Here is a 23997-nt window from a genome sequence, read left to right on the forward strand (position 1 = left end):
CCCCCGGCCCGGCGCCTCCCGCGCCTCACGTCGGGCGTGGCCGCGACGGGGGCGTGGCCAGGGAAGGGGCGTGGCCTAGGCGGCAGGGCGCGATCCTGGGAGAAGCCCGCCCCTCGGGTTTGCGTTTTGTGGGTTCTTTTGTTTGGTTTTTTTTTTTTTTTTTTTAATTTTAACGTTCTTTTTACGTTAGGGCAACGGCTCTGCCTGCTGTGCCGAATTTAGCAGAGACTGTTGTCTGCACTAGGTTGGGTTCAGCTGACTGTGTATCGGGTAATACAGTAGTAGGTAGAAGTGTTGGTTGCAGAGAAAATAAATTGTATTTTAAAGACCGATGTCAGCTCGAAGGAGCAAAGCCATTTTGGAAATCTAGTTTTTGGCCACTGTCTACGTTTGGGTGCAACAGCGCCGTTAGTTATAGACACAAAATGAAGGGTGAGGAGATGATTCTTCGACATACTTTGCTTGGATAATCCAAATAGGTATTCTTTGGGCTGCACATGGGTCGTCTTCCTCCTATCCCAGATCTGGAAAGTCCTAGAATGAGAAATTACCAAGGATGTGATCAGTTACGCCCCAGGTTTCTGCTGTTTGTGAAGCATAGCAGGAACAGAAAAGGATAAAATGGAAATGTCAGAAGACCAAAAGGGCAACAAATATAGTAGAAGGGAAGAAGAGAGAACCCAGAGGCATACCAAGACGTTTTGACCTTTAAAAAATTTATGACCTAAGTCGTTAGTATAGAAACATATTTGGCACAACAAACAAATTCTAAGGAACCTTTGCTTGCCTGTCGACAGTTCAGGTCTGAATTGAGGAAATATCGATTTGTTTATGCTGCTTGACTGCCATTGTGGGGAAAGGAAGAGTTTTTAACACCTTCGTGAAGTTAAATTGTTTCTATTTAATAAGTAAGAGTTGTATAAAGGTTTGTTTTATTACCTGCTATTCATAAACCATCATTTTTTCCCTTGAGTGTTGTGAATGAAACTACCAAACTTGACTAATTAAATTCACAGAGAAAATTATGCAAGTTTCATCTATGCTGGAAGAGGTTTCTCTTAGTATAGTATCCAGAATTTTGGTTTGTCTTTCTTTGGGCATTCTTAATAATTAAGTAGGCTGCTTTTGATGAGATGGTGTTTTGAAAGTTAATGTGGGACAGGTAATATCGGGCCTCCCCACATTTAGGAAAATCAGTTAGCGTGGGGATGGCAGAGTCCCATTTTATTGTCAATGACTGAACCGTCAAATAGGACCTACCAGAATAGGTTTCTTCAAGCTCGGTTGTTTATGTTCATTGGAGTATGAAAGTCATACTGTGCTGATGGATACAGATTACATTGCATGATAAACAATATACTCTTCACTCCTACTGATATTAGTGGTGGTCCCAACACTAGCTGAGATAAAGTGGAAATTGCTGTAAGACACACTGGATATGTATGATAAAATGACCATTTGAAGATTAAAACATGACTCTATGACATTGATTTATGCAATTGATATATGTAATTGTCTGATTATTGCAGGCACTTTTAAGAGGAGATTCCAATTCACTTGTTTTATAAAAAATGACATTATATGCTTGTTAAAATAAAGCTCACTTTGCAGTCTGACTGTAGGTGTGCCATAACACGACCAGTCTCATAAAATTCATTTTTTGTGGATTTGTGGCATCAAAGACTGAGAAGATCTACTTGGATACTGCTAGTTTGGCTTATTTTCTTGAAGGAAATCTTTTTTTTTAACATGTTATGTACAACAGGACTTAAGAAAAAAAAATCAACGTTCTAATAGCTCATTAGAAGTTGCAAAAATTAGTTCTAGGCCACTGATACTGCGTCTCCTATCTTAATTCTTTTATTAGTGGTCATCAAAAATATTAAAAGGCCTTTGAGCACTCTCTGCAATACTATCCTCACCATTGACAGTATCTTACAGAAAAAACCAAAAGGTTTCCTCAGATGTGCCCTGGCATATTTCTAAATTAACTGGTATGCTGTAGGAAAAAAATAAATAAATAAAATCATCTCTTTGATTTCAGACGCAGTCTATAGGACCTGTTGCTGAACAACTGGTGACTCTCAGACAGCTAAACATATTGCAACGGATGGGTTACTGTGAATGTCTTCATTTATTAAGTACTCATGGGGGCCCACATAATGCTTGGAGGGCTACATGGAATGTAATCCTCAAACTGCTTCTCTCTACAGATTACTTGGAGGAAGGATAGCTGAGAGAGATTGGGCTCTAAAATGAACAAAGTCTAAGCTATTCCTAGGGCAGAAGTAAAGGAACCTAGTTAATTATTGTTACAGCTTGAATTATTCTTTCCTCAAAATTCATATGTTGAAGTGCTAACCTCTGGTACCTCAGAATGTGACTGTATTTGGAGACAGGGTCTCTAAAAAGGTAATTAAGTTCAATGAGATTGTTAGAGTGGGCCTTAATCCAATCTGACTGGTGTCCTCATAAGAAGGAGAAATCTAGACATACAAAGAAACACCAGTGGCATGCACGCACACAGGAAAGACCATGTGAAGACACATCAAGAAGACAGCCATTTGCAAGCCAAGGAGAGAAGTCTCAGAAGAAATCAAACCTGCTGACAACTTGGTCTTGGACTTCTAGCCTCCAGAACTGTGAGAAAATAAATTTCTATAGTTTAAGCCACACTGTTTGTGGTATGTTGTTATGGCAGCCCTAACAAAGTAATACAGCTATAACACTTTTTTTCCTCAAAATTAAGCTTATTGGAGAATCTATGCTTATTTAATCCAAATGTTAGTTATTGAGGCTTTCCTCATGTCAAGCTAGGGCTGGGTCTGGAGCTCACAGACCCCTCAGGCCCATTGTCTGGACTGGGCCACAAACCCTTCACATGCCAGGCTGGGTCCCCAGACCCTTCACACACCAGGCTGGATCACCAGACCCCTCACCCACAGGTCTATGAGCTAGGTAATCGGCCAGAAAGGTCCTTGGAGACATAGGTTGGAGAACATGGCCACGCAGGGTGGACACCTGAGGCAGTAAAATGGCAGCTAGGTCACAGCGCTGTACATGTGCACTAACTCCACCCACACCTTATTTACAAAGAATGTGCTGTACCACCCCCAACTGGACCTAAGGTAAGGGGGCCTGATTAAATCATTCTATTTTCCCAACACCTTGATTTAAAATGAGGTGGTCATTTAGCCTTGCCAGTGTAGTGTGGAATGGTGTGCTGTAGACATTTTTCAGAGGAAGTGTCTACCATTGGGCATACAGCTTCAATTCTGAAGAGACAAGATGCAGCTTGCTTCCGTGGACCTAAGGCTCATCTACCAAAGACTTCTAAGAATCTGAAACTTGAAGTTAAATTAAGGTCACATATAAAACATGATGCAAGAATGAATTAAAATGTTCTGGAATTAAATTGAGTTAAATTAAAATGTATTAGAACTGTGAATTGAATTGAGTCTTGGTCCCTGCCTACTGCAAACGTTATCTTAGGAATGAAAGTACTAACCTCTTCCTTTGTTCAAATCCTAGATTGCCTGCCACCTTTGGTAATTACATTATCACTGTGTTGAATTGTCTTTGAAGAATCATTTGGATTATTGTCTTTGTCTTTTAAAAAAAAGTCTCTCATGTAGGGCTTGTTTTAATATGGATGTCAAAATTTCATGATAGTGCTAAATAAAGGTTTTTGTATAAATGTAGAATGTAGACATTTGGTGTATTTATAGACATTTCTAAATGGAATATATTCTACAGTAATTATTTTAATAGTAATAACTCATTACCTATATTCAGAGAGATTTTATTTTATTTTATTTTATTTTATTTTATTTTATTTTATTTTATTTTATTTTATTTTATTTTATTTTATTTTATTTTATTTTATTTTATTTTATTTCATTTTGACTGGTAAGGGGATCACAACCCTTGGCACAGTGTTGTCTGCACCACGCTCAGCCAGTGAGCTCATTGGCCATCCCTATATAGGATCCAAACCTGCAGCCTCCACACTACCAGTGCTGCACTCTCCCTAGTGAGCCATGGGGCCGGCCCTAGAGAGCATTTATTATTTGAAATTTTTGTGCTAGCCTCTGTGAAATATTCAGAGATAAAACAATGACCTTTTGGTCCAAGAGAAAGATAACTGTAATTAAATAAGTGTGATAGAGAATACAAAGTGTTAGATGCAGCTTTAACCAGTTACATTAAAATAGCAAAAAGAAAAGATGTTTTCTTTACCATCTGTAAAGAACTTTTAAATAACTTATGTTTTGAGCCACACAATATTCCGGTATGGTAAGAGCGTAAGGTATTATCTCATATAACAAATGAGGATACTGGTGCTCAGAAACCTACTCCTCTAATTGCTGACCTAGTATCCATCTACTCTCTCTCTGCCGCATCAGGTAAAATTTAAAGTGGCCTTTATGTGTAGAAAAATAGATTTGATACCATGTCCTGGAAGAACCCACAAGCTGGCAGACACTGTAGTAATGGTCTGATTAATGAACTCCCTGTGGAACAAAGCTCCGTTAATGAGGTTGCCCAAGTACATACTGGGAATGACAGGAGGATCCAGCCAAGGCAAAGCTGAGGGAGTCTTCCCACGGAGGCACTACAGACATTAAGCCTCCTGTCTGGTCCAGGATGGTCCAGAGGTGAGGGAAGATGGTCCAGAGGTGAGGGAAGATGGTCCAGAGGTGAGGGAAGATGGAGCTACAAATCCTGGAATTGTATCCTTATACTTTTTATAAGGGTTTCTATGTTGTTATGGAAAGTGTACTCCCTTCCCATTCTCTGCTCCACCTCATTAATCAAAGTTTCGCTATTTTGTGTTTATTGCTACCCACCATTAGATTACAAATTTGTCAAAGATAGAAACTATTTGGTCCCTATCCATAGCTGGACTATACTGTTAAACATATTTTAGATAGCTATAAATGACATCAGTCAGCTTTCTGAAGCAGCATAATTAAGTTTATTGGTGATAATTTGTTGGTATTAATATCATTATATTGTTTTTGACCAGAAGAAGAATATGAATGGAAATGCCCAATAATTATTTTCTGTTTCTCATATCTAGTTTTTTCTTTTTCTTTTTTTCTTTTTACCATGTCTTCTCAGTCCTCTTATAAATCTGGCTCTTTCTAAACTCACTTTGTTCTTGAACTCAGTCTCCACTTGCAGTCCATCTTCCTCCATGTTTTATATTCCCTCCTTTTCTTTCTGTCTACCTCTCCTATTCATCAGAAGCTCTCTTATTTACTTGATATCAGGAAAAAAGTAGTGATCAGTAGAGAGAGTGCTCAAGTCTTTAAAATATCTCTAGGCTGGACAAAGCCTAAGCATAGCAGCTTTTCTAGTTGGTTACTGTAGAGACAAATGACATTATATGGAGTCATGCTTGATAGAGAAGCTAGGCAAGTGCACTTTGTGAGAGTAGAGGCCTTATATGCATGGTCATTTAGAACAAGTCAAAAACTAGACAGGATAGGGAAGGAAAAGGAGTCATACCATATGTGTTTTTTCATGACCAGCATCTTTCAAGCATAATGTTTTTGATGTTTCATCCATGTTATGGCATGTATCGATACTTCATCCCTTTCTTATTACCCAGTAGTATTTCACTATATGAATATACCACATTTTATTTATCCATTCATCAGTTGATGGACATTTAGAATATTTCTGCTTTTTGGTGATGAATAGTGCTGCTATGAACATTTGTGTACAGATTTTTGTGGAGAACATGTTTTCATTTCTCTGGGTTTATCCTTAGAAGTGGAATTGCTAGGTCATATATGGTAACTCCTTTTGAGGAGCTACCAGACTGTTTTCCAAAGTAGCTACACTCTATTACATTCCCATCACCAATGTGTGAGTGTTCCAGTTTCTCCACATCTACACCAACACTTGTTAGTATGTCTTTTTGAGTATAGCCATGTTGATGTGTGAAGTAGTATCTCATTATGGTTTTAATTTGCATTTCCCTGATGTCTAAAGATGTTAAGCACCATTAATTTACTTATTGACCATTTGCATTTCTTCTGTAAAGAAGTGTCTATTGAGATTGCCCATTTTTTAATTTAGTTATTTGTCTTCTTATTATTGAGTTGTAAAAATTCTTTATATATTTTAAATATAAGTCTCTTATCAAGTATATGTTTTGCAAAAATTTTCTCCCATTCTGTGGGTTATCTTTTAATTTTCTTGGTGTTCTTTGTCACACAATAGCATTTAATTTTGATTAAGCCCATTTTATATATATTGTCTTTTTTAGCTTGTACTTTTGATGTCATTTATCAAAAAACATTACCTAATCCAAGATCACAAGATTTCAAATTTTGAAATCAGGAAGTGTAAATCTTTCAACTTTGTTCTTCTTTTTCCAGATTGGCTATTTGGGATCCATTGAATTTCAGTATGCATTTTAAGATCACCTTGTCAATTTTGCAAAGAAGACACTTGGGATTTTGATAGGGATTGCGTTGAATGTGTAGATCCTTTTGGCGAGTGTTGCCATCTTAATGATATTGTCTTCCAATCCGTAAACATGAGATGTCTTTTCATTTACTTAGGTTGTCTTTAATTTCTTTCAACATGTTTTGTAGTTTTCAGAGTCTAAGTCTTATACTTCTTTTGTTAAATTTATTCCCAAGTATATTATTCTTCTTGATGCTATTGTAAATAGAAATATTTTCTTAATTATATTTTGAATTCTTCTTTGTAAGTGTATGGACATACAGAATGAGTTAGAAAGTGGTCCTTCCTCTTTTCTCTCTCTAAAGAAGAGTTTACAAAAAATTGGCATTTGATTCTTTAAATGTTTGGTAGAATTCACCAGTGAAGCTATCTGTGGTGAAGCTATAGTTTTTTGATTATTAATTCATTCTCTCGTTATAGGTCTGTTCAGTTCTATTACTTTTTCTTCTTGAGTCAGTTTCAGTAGTTGGTGTCTTTCTAGGAATTTGTCAGTTTTGTCTAAATTATCTAATTAGTTGGCATGCAGTTATTCATAGTGTTCCCTTAAAATCCTTTTTACTTCTGTAAAGTCAGCAATAATGTCCTGTCCTTGATTCCTGACTAGTAATTTGATTCTTTCTTCTTTGCTTGGTCAGTCTAGCTAAGGCTTGTCAACTTTTGGATTCATTAATTTTCTCTATTGTTTTCTATTCTCTAGTTCATCAGTTTCTGCTCTAATATTTATTTTTTCCTTCCTTCTGCTTGCTTTGGGTTTAGTTTGTTCTTTTTTTCCATCGTCGTAAGGTAGAAGCATTAGATTACTGATTTTTGAAATCTTTCTTATAATATATTCATTTACTGCTATAAGCTATTTTCTAAGTACTGCTTTATCTGCATCCTTTAGTTGTGCTGTCTGAAGGTGGAGACAAGACGAAATTATCTCTGAACTGAGAAGTCACATTGAGACCAAAAAATGAAGCAGGCAACTCCACATAGTTTAACAAAGAGTTTATTAATGGGTAATTTATATACAGGAAGTGTGGGCAGGTAGTGATCCAGATATTTGTGCAGCTGCTCCCTGCACCATTTGGAGGGAAGTAGGGGTTAATAAAGGAACTTAGAGATGAAAGGTAGTGTGTCTACAGTATGTTGATGTGGTCAACCTTTGGATGTCTTATGACTATAATGTATTAAAAGTCTTGTGACCAGTGAGCATTGATCTCAAGAGTACTACCTGGGCCAATGGGAAAGCTTTGATCTTTATCTTAAATTAGCTTAATTTTTCAGTCATTGTCTTAACTATGCTTGTCTTGCTTCAGATTAATGGATAACTTTCTAGTAAAGAGTTTATTAAGGGGAATGAGGTGGGGGGGGCATAGTAAAGTTGGAGGGACCTGAAGATGGAGTCAGTATGGCCTGCATTTCTACATGTAGTATATTTTGTCTTCATTTTCTTTCATCTCAAAGTATTTTTTAATTTCTTTTCGGATTTCCTATTTGACCCAATGATGATTTAGAAGTGTGTTGTTTAATTTTCACATATTTATGAATTATCCAAATTTCATTGTTATTGATTTCTAATTTAACTCCACTGCCATTGGACAACATATTTTGTATGATTTCAAACCTTTTGCTTTTCTTGAGGCTTATTTTAATTAACCCATCTTTTGGTCTAACCTGAAGAATGTTCCATGGGCAATTGAGAAGAATGTATATTCTGCTATTGTTGGGTGGAGTGTTCTATAGATGTGGGTATAGTTGGTTTATAGTATTGTTTAAGTCTTGTATGTCTGTTGATCTTCTATCTGGTTGTATCTTCTGATTGGATTGATGCTTTTGTCATTGTAATAAGCCCCTCTCTGTCTCTAGTAATATTTTTTTCATTTTAAAATCTGTTTCAACTGATATTAGTATAGATACTCCAACTTTCTTGTTGTTGTTTACATATGTATCTTTTCTTTCTTTTTACTTTTAACCCATTTGCTTCTTTGACTCTGAAGTGACTCTTACAGACAGCATACAGTTGGATCTTCTTTCTTTTAAAATATATTCTGTTAGTCTATACCTTTTGATTGGATCTATTCATGTTGAACACCATTGATATGGTTGGATTTATGCCTGTCATTTTACTTTTTGCTTTTTATGTCTCAAGTCTTTTTTTATTCTTTCTTTACTGCTTCTCTTTGCATTAAATGAATATTTTCTAGTGTAGCATTTTTTATTTCTTTAATGATTTTTCTTTTTTTTTTTTGGTTATTTTCTTGGTTGCTATAGGGCTCACTTATCAGAATCTACTGCAGATATATAGTTCATTCCAGTGAGATACAGAAATATTATTCCTCTACAGTTCTATGCCATTTCCTCTTTTGATGCTATAATTGTTATACATATTCCATCTATATATGTTGCAAACACAACAATACATTGTTAAAATTATTGTTTTATGTAATTTTATGCCTTTTAAAGAAGCTGAGAAAAGAAAGAAGAGCAAGCATGTATATATAAAGTTTGTTATATTAACTTTCTTATTACTATTTCTGGTTCTGTTTATTTGTTTTGGGGGATTTGAGTTGCCATCTGGAGTTATTTCCTTAATCCAATATAATTTTCCTCCCACCTATGTTTCTTTTGGCTGTTATTGCCAAATATATTACATTTCAATATGTTATAGGCCCAATGATACAATTATATGCATATCGTTTTATACAATTGATTTTTAAATCAGTTTAGGGAAGAAAAATGCCTTTTTTTTTTCTAATTACATAGTTATCTTTGACCGTGCTCACTCTTTTTTTCTTCTGTGTTTGAATTACCATGTGAGGTGATTTGCTTTCTGCCTGAAGAATTTCCTTTAGTAATTCTTTTGAAGCAGATCTACTAGCTACTGATGTTCCCAGTTTTTGTTTATCTGGAAATGTCTTTATTTTGCCTTCAGTTTTGAAAGATAGTTTTGCTGAGTATAGAATTTTTCATTGACAGGTTTTTTTTTTTCTTTCAGCTCTTTGAATATGTCATCTACTGCCTCTGGCTTCCACTGTTTTTGCTGAGAAGTCAGCTTTTACTGGGGCTTCTTTACAAGTAAAGAGTTGTTTTTCTCTTTCTGCTTTTACATTTTTCTCATTATCTTTGTTTTTTTAGCATTTTTACTATGATTTTGGGATTTCTTTACATTTATTCTACTTGGAGTTTGTTGAGCTTCTTGGATGTGTAGACCAGTATTTTTCATTAAATTTATAGGGAGTTTTCAGACATTATTTTTTCTAACATTTTTTTCTGCTCCTCTCTTTACCGCCTCTCCTTCTGGTATTTCCATTGTAAGTATATTGGTCAGATTAATGGTGTGTGACATTTCTCTGAGGCTCTGCTCATTTTTTGTCATGTGTTTTCCCTCTGTTTTTCAGACTACATAATTTCTACCAATCTTTCTTGAAGTTTGACTGTTTTTTCGTCTAGTTCAGATATGCTATTGAGCCATCTAGTGAATTTTTTATTTCAGATATTTTATGTTTCAAATGAAGAATTTCCATTCGGTTCTTTTTTATTATATTAATCACTTTATTGACATTATCTGTTTGATGAGACATCGTGCCTTCCTTGTTTTTAAGTTCTTTGAACATATTTATAATGGCTACTTTGAAGTTTTTGCCTATTAAATCTGACTTCTGGGCCCTCTCACAGGCAGTTTCTGTTGTCTACTTTTTCTCCCTATATGTGGACCACTTTTTCCTGATTCTTTGTATGTCCTAACATATCTTGTTAAAAACTGGATATTTTAATTAATTTATTGTCTCAGTTCTTTATATTGATCCCCACCTCCCTCTCCAGGGTTGTTTTTGTTGTTTGCCTTTTTTATTTATTTAATAACTTGGTTAGATTATTTTAATGAAGTCTGTGTCTCCTCACAGTGTGAAGTCTGTGATGTTATTCCTCAGATGAAACAGTATTTTGCATGCAAATAGTCACCCTTAGACTGATAATCGTTTTAGCAAGGCTTTCTTTGTCTCTTTCCTTGATCTCTCTGTTAAGTTGTCTGCCCTATCACGCTCAGCTCTTAGGCTCCACTATTTATTGGTTATTCTATTGTTTTTATAGTGCCCTAGGGCATAGATTGCTCCACAGTCTGGTCCAACTAAATTTGGGCAGGGGTAGTTTTTGAGTCCAGTATTTGAGGTTTGTTCTGACCCCAGGAGGGCTCTTTTTAGCTTAGCTATCTCTATTGCTGGTTCTCTATGGTAAACTAGTTGGCTTATGGCTTAGTTCATTACTACCATATAGCTACCAGCCTTCTTTTCATTACTTGGCCCCAAAATCTCCATTAGGCTTGAAATTTCTTGCACTTTCTTCCAAATAAAGTCGGTTTCTCTGGGGAGACTTTCAGAGTTCTGTTTTTGTGGACTGCTCTCCTCTTGTCAAACGCTGTGAGCCATGGTTCCAGGTGCTAGGTGGGAGTGGTAGTCTCTGCTTTTATCAGCTTTGCCTTTCCGGGTATAGAACCTTACCCCGGTGAGTGAGGATGGATGGTAGTTGGGACACGCAGTATTTTTGGCCTGTCACACCTGGGATAGACTCTCTGCTCTGTGGGTTGGGATTGGATGGAGGAAGGAAGGTCTGCGACCTCTTAGCTATACTCACCAGGAATTTAGCTTCTCAGAATTTGAGGGGATAAGAAATGCTGTTTGTCCCTCCTGTTGAGATATCTTATCTCTTGATGAAGAGCTGAGATAATAGGGAGCTCTCTTCTTCTTTTTTTTTTTTTTCCCTTTTTGTCTTTTTTTCGTGACCGGTAACGGGATCGCAACCCTCAGTGTCACGCCTGCACCGCGACCGGCAACGGGATCGCAACCCTTGGTGTCGCACCCGCACCACGCTCAACCAGCGAGTGGACTGGTCTCTATATGGGATCCGAACCCTTGGCGGGAGCGCCGCCATATTCCCAAGCGCTGCACTCTACCGAGTGCGCCACCAGGCCAGCCCAGGGAGCTCTCTTCTTGATCACATTCACCTGGAGTGAATTTTCCATCCAGCTAAGCTGGGGAGAAGGGAGAGGAATGCAGCAGGTCTTGGTTTAAGTGTTGTAGACTGTCACTGTTCTTACTAAGTTTTAGGTTTTCTTGAATAAATGTTTCTTCATTTCCTTGTCCTTGGGACAATTTACAGAGACTATAAAAGGCTGGGTTTTAAAAAATAATTTTCATCAATTATGTTTGCTCCACTGAGGAGCATGTCCATGGAGCTCCTCACACTGCCATTCCAGAAGTGGAACCCCTGCAATGATGATTTTAACTTCAGTTGTTTGAAGTGCAGTTCTTATTCCTGGTTTGCTATTAACCTCTGGTGCCAGTGTTCCCCTTTTAGTTTTTTTTAAGGAACCTTTGTAGAATGGGCCACTGGTTCCATGTCCTCATGGAGAAAATGTAATGTTTATACAATAAGTTCCACACATTGATCCACTGAGTATTATCTTAGGATACAAACCATAGAAAGATGAGTGCTGTTGTTATCCTTTGGTAATTTGTCTGCCAAAATTGCCAAGCACTTAACTGAACAATCTCAATTTTATCCTGCAAAGGGCAAAATATTTTTCATGTGTAAGAACCTTCTCTAACAGCTGTACTTCTTTTAAAAGGTACATATAAGTATGCATTGACTGGAGGTGCCTTTTCAAGAATGTCAAATAGTTGAAATCATATAGCATGTAGTCTTTTTAGATTGGCTTCTTTTACTTTGTAATATGACTTTTATCTTTTCGTGGCTCTATAGCTCACTTTTTAGCAATGAATGATATTCTCTTTTCTGATGTATTACAGTTTATTTATCCATTCAGCTACTGAAGGACAAGTTGGTTGCTTCCAAGTTTTGACAATTATGAATAAAGTTGCTATAAACATTCACCTGCAGGTTTTTGTGTGGACATCAGTTTTCAACTCCTTTGGGTAAATACCAAGGAGCGCGATTGCTGGATTGTATCTTAAGAATATATTTACTTCTGTGAGAAGCTGCCAAATCATCTTCCAAAGTAGCTGTACTATTTTGCATTCCCAGAAGCAATGAATGAGAGTTTCTGTTGGTCCACATTTTATCATCACTTGGTATTGCCAGTGCTTTAAATTTCAGCCGTTCTCATAGATGCATAATGACATCTCATTGTTATTTTAATTTGCAGTTTGCTAATGACATGATGACCATCCTTTCGTGTGCTTATTTGTCCTGTGTATATCTTCTTCAGTGAGGTTTATGTTCAGGTCTTTTACCCATTTCTTAATTGAGTTGTTCATTTTCTTATTGTTGAGTTTTAATATTTATATACTTTGGATACAACTCCCTTATCAGATGGTCTTTTGCAAATATTTTCTTCCAGTTTGTGGCTTGTCTTCTCATTCCCTTGACATTGTCATTCACAGAGTAGTAGTTTTTAATTTTAATGAAGTACAGCTTATTAATTCTTTCATGGATTATGCCTTTGGTGGTGTATTTAAAAAGTCATCACCATACCCAAGGTTGTTTGGATTTTCTGCTGTTATCTTCTGGGAGTTTTATAGTTTTGTGTTTTACATTTAGGTCTATGGTCCATTTTGAGTTAATATTTGTGAAAGGTATAAGATCTGTGTGCAGATTAGTTCTTTTGCATGTGGATGTCCAGTTTTTCCAGTATCACTTGTTGAAAAGACTCTCTTTGCTCTAGTATTGGCTTTGATCCTTCATTAAAGATCAGTTGACTATACTTACGTTGGTCTATTTCTGGGCTTTTTATTCTGTTTCATTGATCTATTTGTCTGTTCTTTCACCAATACCATACTGTCATGACTACTGTATCTTTGTAGTAAGTCTTGAATTTGAATTGTGTCAGTCCTCCTACTTTGTTGTTCTCTTTCAATGTTTAGTTGGCTGTTCTGGGTATTTTGTTTCTTCATATAGACTTTAGAATCAGTTTGTCGATATCCACAAAGTAATTTACTGAGATTTTGATTGGGATTGTGTTGCACCTATGGATCAAGTTGGGAAGAACTGACATCGTGATATTAGGTCTTCTTATCCATGAACATAGAATATCTTTCCATTTATTTGGTTTCTTGTTGGTATCTTTGATCAGAGTTTTGTAGTTTTCCTTGTATAAATCATGTACATATTTTGTTTGATTTATTATTATGTATTCATATTTTGGGATGCTAATGTAAATAGTAATGTGTTTTTAATTTCAAATTCAACTCGGTCAATCCTGATATATGGAAAAGTGATTGACTTTTTCATGTTAATCTACAACCTTGCTATCATCACTTATTAGAAAGAGAGAAAAAAATCACTTATTTGTTCCAGGAGTTGTTTGGCTAGTTCTTTCAGATATTCTGCTTAGATGATCATGTTATCAGTGAACAAAGACAGTATTATTTCTTCCTTTTCAATATGTATACCTTTTATTTCCTTTTCTTGTTTTATTGTATTAGCTAGGACTTCCAGTACAGTATTGAAAATCAGTGGTGAGAGGGGACATCCTTACCTTGTTCCTGATCTTTTTGGGAAAATTTCAAGTTTCCGACCATTAACTATGATATTACCTAAAGATTTTTTGTAAATGTTCTTTATACAGTTGAGGACATTCCTCTCTGTTACTAGTTTACTGAGGGTTTTTATTGTGAATGGCTGTTGAATTTTGTCAGATGCTTTTTCTGCATCTATTGATATGATCATGTTATTTTTTTTCTTCATTAGAGTGTTAATGTGATGGGTTATATTAATTGATTTTTGACTGTTGAACCAGCCTTGCATACCAAGGATAAATCCCACTTAGTCATGGTGTACAATTCTTGTTATGCATTGTTGGACTTGATTTGCTAATATTTTGTTGAGGATTTTGGCATCTTTGTTTATGAGGGATATTGGCCTATAGTTTTCTTGTTATGTCTTTGCCTGGTTTTGGTGTTATGGTAATGCTGGTCTCATACAATGAGATAGGAAGTATTCCCTTTGCCTCTCTCTTCTGGAAAAGATGGTAGAGAATTCATATAATTTCTTTCTTAAATGTTTGGTAAAATTCACCAGTGAACCCATCTGTTCCTGGTACTTTCTTTTTAGAAGATTATGAATTATTGATTCAATATCATTAGTAGATTTAGCCCTATTCAGATTGTCTGTTTCTCCTTGTGTGAGTTTTGGCAGATTGTGTCTTTTAAAGAATCAGTACATATCAATTTTGTGGGTGTTTTTCTCTTTTTTTCTTAGTTATCCCAGCCAGAGATGTATCAATTTTATTGATCTTTTCCTAGAACCAGGTTTTGGTTTTGTCGATTTTCTCTATTGATTTCCACTTTTCAGTTTTATTGATTTTTGTTCTAATTTTTATCCTGCTTACTTTGGGTTTAATTTGGCCTGTTTCTTTTGTTTCTGAAGGTGGAAGCTTAGATTATTGATTTTGTATCTTTCTTTTTTCTAATATATGCATTCAGTGGCATAAACGTCCCTCTTAGTATTGCTTTCTTTGTATCCCATGTCTTTTGATAAGTTGTGTTTTCATTTTCATTTAGTTGAAAACATTTTTAAAATTTCTTTCGAGATTTCTTTTTTGAACCAGTGCTGCTATTTAGAAATGTTTTGCTTAATTTTCAAATATTTGGGGATTTTTCCCACTATCTTTCCATTATTGATTTCTAGTTTAATTCCTTTGTGATCTGAGAGCAGACATTGTATGATTCCTGTTTCTTAAAATTTGTTAAGATATGTTTTATGGTCCAAAATATAGTCTATCGTGATGAGTGTTCCATGTGAGCTTGAGAAGAATATGTAACTGCTATTTTGGATGAGTTGTCTGTAGATGTCTGTTACATCTAACTGATTAAGTGCTGTTGAGTTCAATTATGTCCTTACTGATTTACTGCTTGCTGGATCTATTTATTTCTCATAGAAGAGTAATAAAGTCTCCAACTATAATAGAGGATTCATCTATTTATCCTTACAAGTCTATCAGTTTTTGCCTCACATATTTTTTTTTTTTGTCTTTTTCCGTGTCCGGCAATGGATCGCAACCCTCAGTGTTGCCCCCGTACCGGACCGGGGACCGGCAACGGGATTGCAACCCTCGGTGTCACTCCCGCGCCTCACTCAGCCAGTGAGCGGGAACCGGTCTGTATGTGGGATCCGAACCCTCGGGCGGGAGCGCCACTGCGCTTCCCAAGCGGCGCACTTATCCAGTGCGCCACCGGGCCTGCCCCTGCCTCACATATTTTGACTGTTGTTAAGCGCATACACGTTAGGGATTGTTAGGTCTACTTGGGGTATTGGCCCCTTTATCATTATGTAATGCCCCTCTTTATCCTTGATAACTTCCCTTGCTCTGAAGTCTGCTCTTTCTGAAATTAATATAGCTACTCTTGCTTTTTATTAGTGTTAATATGGTATATCTTTCTTCACCTTTTTATTTTTAATCTGTATGTGTCTTTATATTCAAAGTGGGTTTATTGTAGACAACTTATACTTGGGTCTTATTTTTTAATATGTTCATACAATTTCTGTCTTTTAATTGGTGTGTTTAGACCATTGATATTTAAAGTGATTATTGATATAGCTGGATTAATATGTACCATACTTGTTATTGTTTTAATTTGTTGCCTGTGTTCTTTGTTCCCGTTTTTGTCTTCCACACTTTTTCTGCCTTTTGTGATTTTAGATGAGCATTTTATATGATTCATTTTCTCTCCTTTCTTAGGATATCAGATATATTTCTTTTTTTACTTTTTTAGTGATTTCTCTAGTGTTTGAGTATATGTTTATATCTTATCCATGTTCAAATAACCCTGCACTGCTTCACAGGTAGTGCAAATACCGTATAATAACAAAATAATCCTAATTCCTTACTCTCTTCCCTTGTGTCATTGTTGTCATTCATTTTACTTACACCTGAACATAATTTAGCCTGTATACATACATAAGCATACATAATCGAATACATTGCTATTATTATTTTGGACAAACTTATCTGTTAGGTCAATTAAGAATAAGAAAAATAGAATTTTAATTTTACCTTTACTTATTAATTCTCTAATATTCTTCTTTTCTGTATGTAAATCTGACCTGTATTATTTTCCTTCTCTCTGAAGACCTTTTAACATTTCTTGCAAGGCAAGTCCATTGGTAACAAATTTCTGTAATTTTTGTTTGTCCAAGAAAGTCTTTGAAGGATAATTTTGCAGGTGCAGAATTCTAGGTTGATAGGACTTTTCTCTTTTAACACTTTAACTTCACTATCTTCTTGCTTGGATAGTTTCTGAGAAGTTGGATATAATTCTTATTTTTGCTCCCCTATAGGTGAGCTGTTTTTCTTCTAGTTTTTTCTCAAGATTTTTTCTTTATTTTTGATTTTCTGAAGTTTGAATGTAATATGCCTAGGTGAAGGCATTTTGGACATTTATCCTGCTGGGTGTTCTCTAAGCACCCTGGATCTGTAATTTATTGTCTGACATTATTTTGAGGAAATTTTCTATAAGGTTGCTTCAAGTGTTGCTTTGTTCCTTCCTCTCTTTATTGTCCTTCTGGTAATCTTGTTACATATATGTCACACCTTTTGTAGTTGTCTCATAGTTCTTGGATATTCTGTGTTCTTTTTTCTTCAGACTTTTTTCCTCTTTGTTTTTCAATTTTGAAAATTTCTGTTGATATATCCTCTAGCTCAAAGATTCTTTCCTCAGCCATGTCCATTCTACTTATGGACACATCAAAGACATTCTTCATTTTTGTTAGAGTGTATTTAATGTCAAGCTTTTTTAAAATTCTTTTTTAGAATTTCCGTTTCTCTACTTACATTATAATGTTGCATGTTGTCTACTTTTTCTATTAGAGCCCTTAGCATATTAATCATAGTTGTTTTAAATTCATAGTTTGATAATTTCAACATCCCTGCCACATCTAGGTCTGTTTCTCATGCTTGTTATGTCTCTTTAAGCTGTATTTTTTGGCTTTTAGTATTTTTGTTGAAAGATGGGTATAATGTACTGGAGAAAAGAAATTGCAGTAAACTGGTTTTTAGTATTGTGCTGGTAAGATGTGGAGGGAAGGAAAGCATTCTACAGTACTATGATTAGGTCTCAGTCTTTTAGTGAGCTTGTGTCCCTGGCTGTTAACTTTACAAGTGCTTCTAAATTTTTTCTGTTTTCACCCCTTGTGTGATACAGGATGGTTGGAAGAGGTTGGTGTTGGCTGTTTCCTTTTCCCCATGTGGGAAGGTAGAGGGAGTTGGAGTTGGGTATTTCCCTTCCCCAGGTAAGGTAGCTCTGGTAAAATAGTTTCTCTTAGGGACAAGAGTTCTGATGTATTTTCAAATGATTTTTTTTTCCCTTCCCTTGCCAGAAGCAAGAGGGAATTTTTCTCTGATATTCAGTGTGAGTCACTGGTACAGCTGGAGGTAAACTCACTAAAATGTGGGGGTTCCTCTATGAGTAGGTCCTCCTTGAATTTTTAACTCTCAGACTTGTCCACTCTGAGCCTGCAGGAGTTCACCAGTTACTATTCTGGTTTTCCTTCTCAGGCAGTGGTTTCCACAAAGATTTGTGCTCATGAGTTTCTGCTCAGGTAAGTGGTAATTCTCTGTGTCTGCCTGTTTCTAATTTGGGGGCAATGGTTTGTCCTGTGACCTCACTTCTCTGATGGATCTGAAAAGAGATATTGACTTTTCCATTTGTTCAGCTTTTTTGTGTGTGTGTGACTGGTAAGGGGATCGCAACCCTTGGCGTCGTGTCACCCGCACCGCGCTCAGCCAGTGAGTGCACTGGCCATCCCTATATAGGATCCGAACCTGCGGCCTTGGCGCTTCCAGCGCCACACTCTTCCAAGTGAGCCATGGGTTCGGCCCTTGAAATTAAAAAAAAAATCATACAGGGATTTTGTTTGGAATTGCATTTAACTGTGGAACATTTTGAGAAAAATTGACATTTTGAAAATTTTGAGTTTTTTAGTTTATTCCATGAACATGGAAAAAAACTCTCGATTTGATTGTCTTTGATTTTTTTAATCAGTGTTTTGTAGTTTTTTGTATACAGATCTTACATATATTTTATAAGATTTATACCCAGATATTTTGTATTTTCAGGTACTATTATAAATTGTATCATTTTTCAATTGCAATTTATAATTGTTCATTTCTCATCTATAGGAAAAATATTGATGTTTGTGTATTGGCTTGTCTCCTGAAACCTTGCCACACTCGCTTGTTAGTTCTAGTCGCTTTTTAGTAGATTATTTGGAATTTTCTTCAGAATCATATTGTTTGCAAATTTAAACAGTTTTAGGGCCGGCCTGTGGCTCACTTGGTAGAGTGCGGTGCTGATAACACCAAGGCCACGGGTTCGGATCCTATATAGGGATGGCCGGTTTGCTCACTGGCTGAGCGTGGTGCTGACAACACCAAGCCAAGGGTTGAGATCCCCTTACCGGTCATCTTTAAAAAAATAAATAAAAATAAAAAAAAAATAAACAGTTTTATTTCTTTTTCAATCTGTATGTCATTTATTTTTCTTGCTTTATTTCACTGGCTAGAACCTCTAGTATGATTTTTTAAAAAGAGTGATAAGAGCAGAAATCTCCTTGCATTTTTCGATCTTGGGGGTGGGGGAGGGGGAAGCATTTAGTTTTTTATCATTAAGTATGTTAGCTGTAGGATTTTTGTTAATATCCTTTACAAGTAGTGGAAGTTCCCCTTTTTTAATTAATTAATTTATTAATAGTTTTTTTTTTTTTTTTTTTTTTTTTTTTTTACATTCTATGATGTTGCGGAGCAGTTAAGGGAGGAAATTCTCTTCTATTCCTAATTTTTTGAGTTTTATCCTTAATGAGTGTTGAGATTTGTGAAATGTTTTTTTCCATGTCTATCAAGGTGATCGTGCTTTTTTTTTCTTAGTTTACTGATATGGTGAGTTACACTGATTAATTTTTGAATGTTGAATTAGGAATTAGCCTTGCATTCTACTTGGTTACAATGTGTTGTCCTTTTATGTATTGTTGGATTTGATTTGCTTGTATTCTGTTGAGGATTTTTGCTTCTTTGTTTATGAGGGATACTGGCCTATAGTTTTAATATGTCTTTATCTGGTTTAGTATCATGATAATGCTGGCTTCATTAAATCTAAGACCATTTCATCTATCTTATCAAACTTATGGCGTAGAGTGGTTCGTAGTCTTTCCTTACTATTAGTTCATTGTAGAGACTATAACTATGTCCCCTCTTTCATTTGATATTTATAACTTGTTTCCTCACTTTTTTTTGTTCTCTTGGTCAGTCTGACCAGAGGTTTATCAATTTTTATCAACAGATGTTATTACAAGCACTCATTATGTGTCATATACCTTTTAAGGAGCTTTAGTTATTTTTTATTTAAATACCCAAGAATCTTTATTTTCTATTGTTGTCCCCTTTTACAGATAAACCTATTTATTTATCTACTTCTTTATTAATTTATTTATACAGATATTTTCTATTGTCCCCTTTTACAGATAAATTTAGGCCTATATATATATATTAGGAAATTTGCTCCTACAATTCAACAGCCAGAATTGATCCAGGATTCAAATCAAGTCTAGTTGACTCCAAAGCCTTTGTTTTTGACCACTCTGCTTTATTGACTGGTATAAAGGACAAATCAAAATCAACAAGACAGGGCCGAGCCCGTGGCGCACTCGGGAGAGTGCGGCGCTGGGAGCGCAGCAGTGCTCCCGCCACGGGTTCAGATCCTATATAGGGATGACTGGTGTGCTCACAGTGCTCACTGTCTGAGCACGGTGCGGCCGGTCTCAAAAAGGACAAAAAAAAAAAATCAACAAGACATATGAAGAAAATCCCCTCCCTCATACTGTGACTAGGAGTAAACTTTTCATTTCCATCATTGGCCTGTAATAAGTACTCTTCCTATTATTGGATCATTTTTTGTACAGAAACTCTTAGGTCTCTAGATATCTATTTGCTCCTTTCAAAAGTTTAGTACTTAGTCAGGGCACCTACAAGGAGAAACAAATTTGGGGACTTCTGTTTGCCACAGAATACTGGATAACACATCTTAGATTTTAGAATATAGGAGATTTTGACACCTCCTAGTAACTGGATACCTGAAGTAATTGTCCTCATATCATTCATTCTTGGTAAACTGCAAATAAAAGCCTTTACTTTAGGTCCATCCATGTTGTTGCAAATGGCAGTATTTCATTCTTTTTTATAGCAGAGTAGTATTCCGAAAATTATATTAAATGAAATGAGTCAGGCACAGAAAGAGAAATACCACATGTTCTCACTTATTTCTAGGAGCTAAAAATAAATAAATATATACACAATTAATGGGGGGAGGGGCACGGGGTAGGGAAGAAGACACAACAATCAGAGTTCCTTGAAGTTGTTATGACAAATGAACAGATATGAGGTTGTTGGGAGGGAGGATTTGGTAATGGGCCACAATAATCAACCACATTGTATATTGATAAAATAAAATAAAAAATTTTTTAAAAAGCCTTTACTTTATGCCCTTCTATTTAAAATGTGGATATTTCTTTACCTTTATAGGTATAATATATGCTTTTGAAAATAAAAGCTGACAGCTTCCTTGTTTCCTTAGGTCTGACGGTAACTGCTGTAAAAGACTCAGGAGAATGGAATTTGGAGGCTGGGGCATTAGTACTTGCAGATGCGGGCCTTTGCTGTATTGATGAGTTTAATAGCCTCAAAGAGCATGATAGAACCAGTATCCATGAAGCAATGGAGCAACAAACCATAAGTGTTGCTAAGGCCGGGTAAGAGTTTCTTTTCTTTAAAATGAATGGAAAGAGTGAGATTATTAAACAAACGAAGGTACTTCAAAAGGTTCATGGAAAACTGGTATTAAAAGATAATATGAATCTTCCCATGAACTTTTCGAAGACCCTTTGTATGATTAGGGGAAAATGTGAACTTTGGTGAACTGCAAGGTATGCTTTGTGTTCTCAGGAATGCTTAGTTATCAGCCTTTCAGACACACATTATAGTATTTTTTATCAGACCATAGAGGTGTATGAGGAAATAAAAATGTGTTATTGAAAAAAAGAAAGGGAGAAGTTAAGTATAAATGTAGGTCGACTTTACTAATGGAGAGGATTTATGAAGAGCTTTCAGTGAAGGATTCAACTCATTCTGTTTTTTAATAAATATTGTAAATGTACTCTGGGCATATTACTGTATTAAGAATTTTAAAAGATTCAAAAAGAAAAAAATCATAGCTTTTCCTTTCAATGGGATTCTCCTTATACATTATAATGGGAGGTTGATTGCAGCATATGGAAAGCTAAATAATAAATAATAGTACATGTTAGCATGAGATGAAGTGCCTGTTGTGACTCAAGGAGACTCTGGATTGAGGTATGTGAGTCCCTGATGACACATGACCAATAGAGAGGAAAAATAAGCCAGGTTCAGACAGAAATCCACTCACCAGGCCCTGAGTTAGTTATGGGAAACTTACCTGGCTACAAAGGCTGGCCACCAAACAGGCTGCCAAGTCATCCCAGCAAATGACAGGGCCAGAACTATCCCAGCCCTAATGCTACTATTATGCATGTGAAACCAACTGAGCAGGCAGATAGGGCTGCCCACAGTGTCTTCAAACAGTAGTGAGCCAGGCAGACACTGGTGGTATATATAGATCCTATAAGATCTATTTATATATACTTAGTAAAAAAGTAATGAGGAGTGAGGGGTTGGGGAGAGTGGGAAAGCAGGATATAGCACACAGGAAAAGGATACAAGAAAGAACAGGTAGAACATTATCAGATTTCACTCTATATATTCATGAAGAATCTGCTAGCACAGTGCTAGACACTGAGAAGTACGAAGACTAGAACATTGTCTATGAGGTAGTCTCTATTTTATTGAGAAAGATAGACAAAAATAGCGGCAAAGTGATAAGTTCATAATAAAAGTGTTGAGAGAACCTACTTCGAAATAATTATTGCTTCTAAATTCTTTAGCAGGGGAAATTAGAGGTATAGTTTATTGAGTGTCTTCAAAGTTTACTTTCTCTTCTCATACTGTCTCCATTTAATTAACATGTTTCGTAGTTCATAGAATCTATGGCTTATTTTGATATGCCTTTCCAAAAGTAATCTGGGACATTTTGCAAGATTCCTAAATAATCCTTACATCAGGAAAAAATTGAGACAAATTCTACGAATCTGTTTTAGAAAGGGAGAAAATTAGCAGTGCGCTACGATGGGCTACAGAACAAATCTTTGGAAGTGAAAATCCTTTATTAATCACCTCTACTGCCTTACTCCTTGCTAAGTTTGAATTAGTGTGAACCTTTTGTGCTGTCTATAAGTATGTCATAAGTTCCAAAATCAGTGCACTGCTGTCAGTTATGACACCAAGAGGTTGGATATAATCTCGTCATAACTATAATTACTTTATGCACTGGAGCAGTGCTTTCCACACTGTGGCGAAGGACCAGTTTTGTTTTTGTTGTTGTTTATTTCTTTTTTTTTTTCAATTCATCACAGAGCCATAGCCATATTTTTATAAAATACAATAAAAATGAATTACTAAAAGAGTGAAATGAAAAAGTAAAGACTTACAAAGTATAAGCCTAGGTTCTTCAACTTAGTATGTAGAAAGTTGTCAGAACATGCCACTCTCATCCTAACATGAAAAATATAGCCCACAAAAATTGTAAATTTCCTTGAATTTATCAGAGAGCTGAGGTTACAAGGTGACCAAGGGAACTTAATTCCAAAGTATAACAAGTCCCTTCAAGGAGAGTTGAAGCACACAAACTGTTTGTTTCATCTTTGACAGAGCATGAAGGAAGAGGTGGTTGCCACAGAAGCAAATAAGAAGAAATAGTTAAAATCTTTAAAATTCCCTAAAGTCCAAGTGTGTGCTAGCTTATAAGTTTAGAATAACTGAGAGCTCCAAACACAAGGGGAGTTCTCATTCTCTTGTAAGTTCTTCTCTACTGATCTCCACCAAATGTTCACAAGAAAAATAAGGCAGGGCAGAAGACTGGAGAGACGCTGCCCTCCCCGCCCTCCATCAATCATGTATGTATGAAGAGGTGATTGCTGCTGGGGTATAGGCATGAAACACTGCCTGTTTCCCCAGACACATCTCTCATATGGAGCAAAAACTTTTAAATCACTGGGGTCAGGGCAGCAAACTTCCTCTTCCCCATGGCCTCTGAGGAAAGGGTAGAAGCAAAAAACCTTTCTGGTTCTGGAGGAGGTTAGAAAATCCTCCATTCTTCCCCCAGGAGCCAGGCAAAAGGGCACTGCTTCTGGGAGAAGGGTAAGAAGAAAAAGCCATTGTATTAGTCTGTTTCTGTTGCTTATAACAGAATACATGGAACTGGGTAATTTATAAGAAAAACAAAATTTATTGCCTATAGTTTCAGAGGCTGGGAAGTCCAAAGTCTAGGGCCTACTCTGATGGTGGCTTTACAGTAATGCAGGGAATCTCACATGGTAGAAAATGGTGGAGCAGAGAGAGACAGTTCCTGGTGCCTTCTCCTTTTTTTTTTTTTTTTTTTTTTTTTTTCCTTTTTT

The 23997-nt window shown here is 36.1% G+C and overlaps 1 protein-coding gene across 1 annotated transcript in view; it reads left to right on the forward strand.

Moving 5' to 3' along the window:
• Positions 1–23997, forward strand: part of MCM9 (minichromosome maintenance complex component 9) — a 104462-nt gene that overhangs the window by 47707 nt on the left and 32758 nt on the right. Inside the window, exon 7 of the mRNA XM_008583236.1 lies at positions 21045–21219. Within this exon, the coding sequence (XP_008581458.1) occupies positions 21045–21219 (175 nt within the window). The remainder of the gene's footprint in view (positions 1–21044; positions 21220–23997) is intronic.

This window comes from Galeopterus variegatus, unplaced genomic scaffold (assembly GCF_000696425.1).
Source record: "Galeopterus variegatus unplaced genomic scaffold, G_variegatus-3.0.2 Scaffold96, whole genome shotgun sequence".
Taxonomy (NCBI): Eukaryota; Metazoa; Chordata; class Mammalia; order Dermoptera; family Cynocephalidae; genus Galeopterus; species Galeopterus variegatus.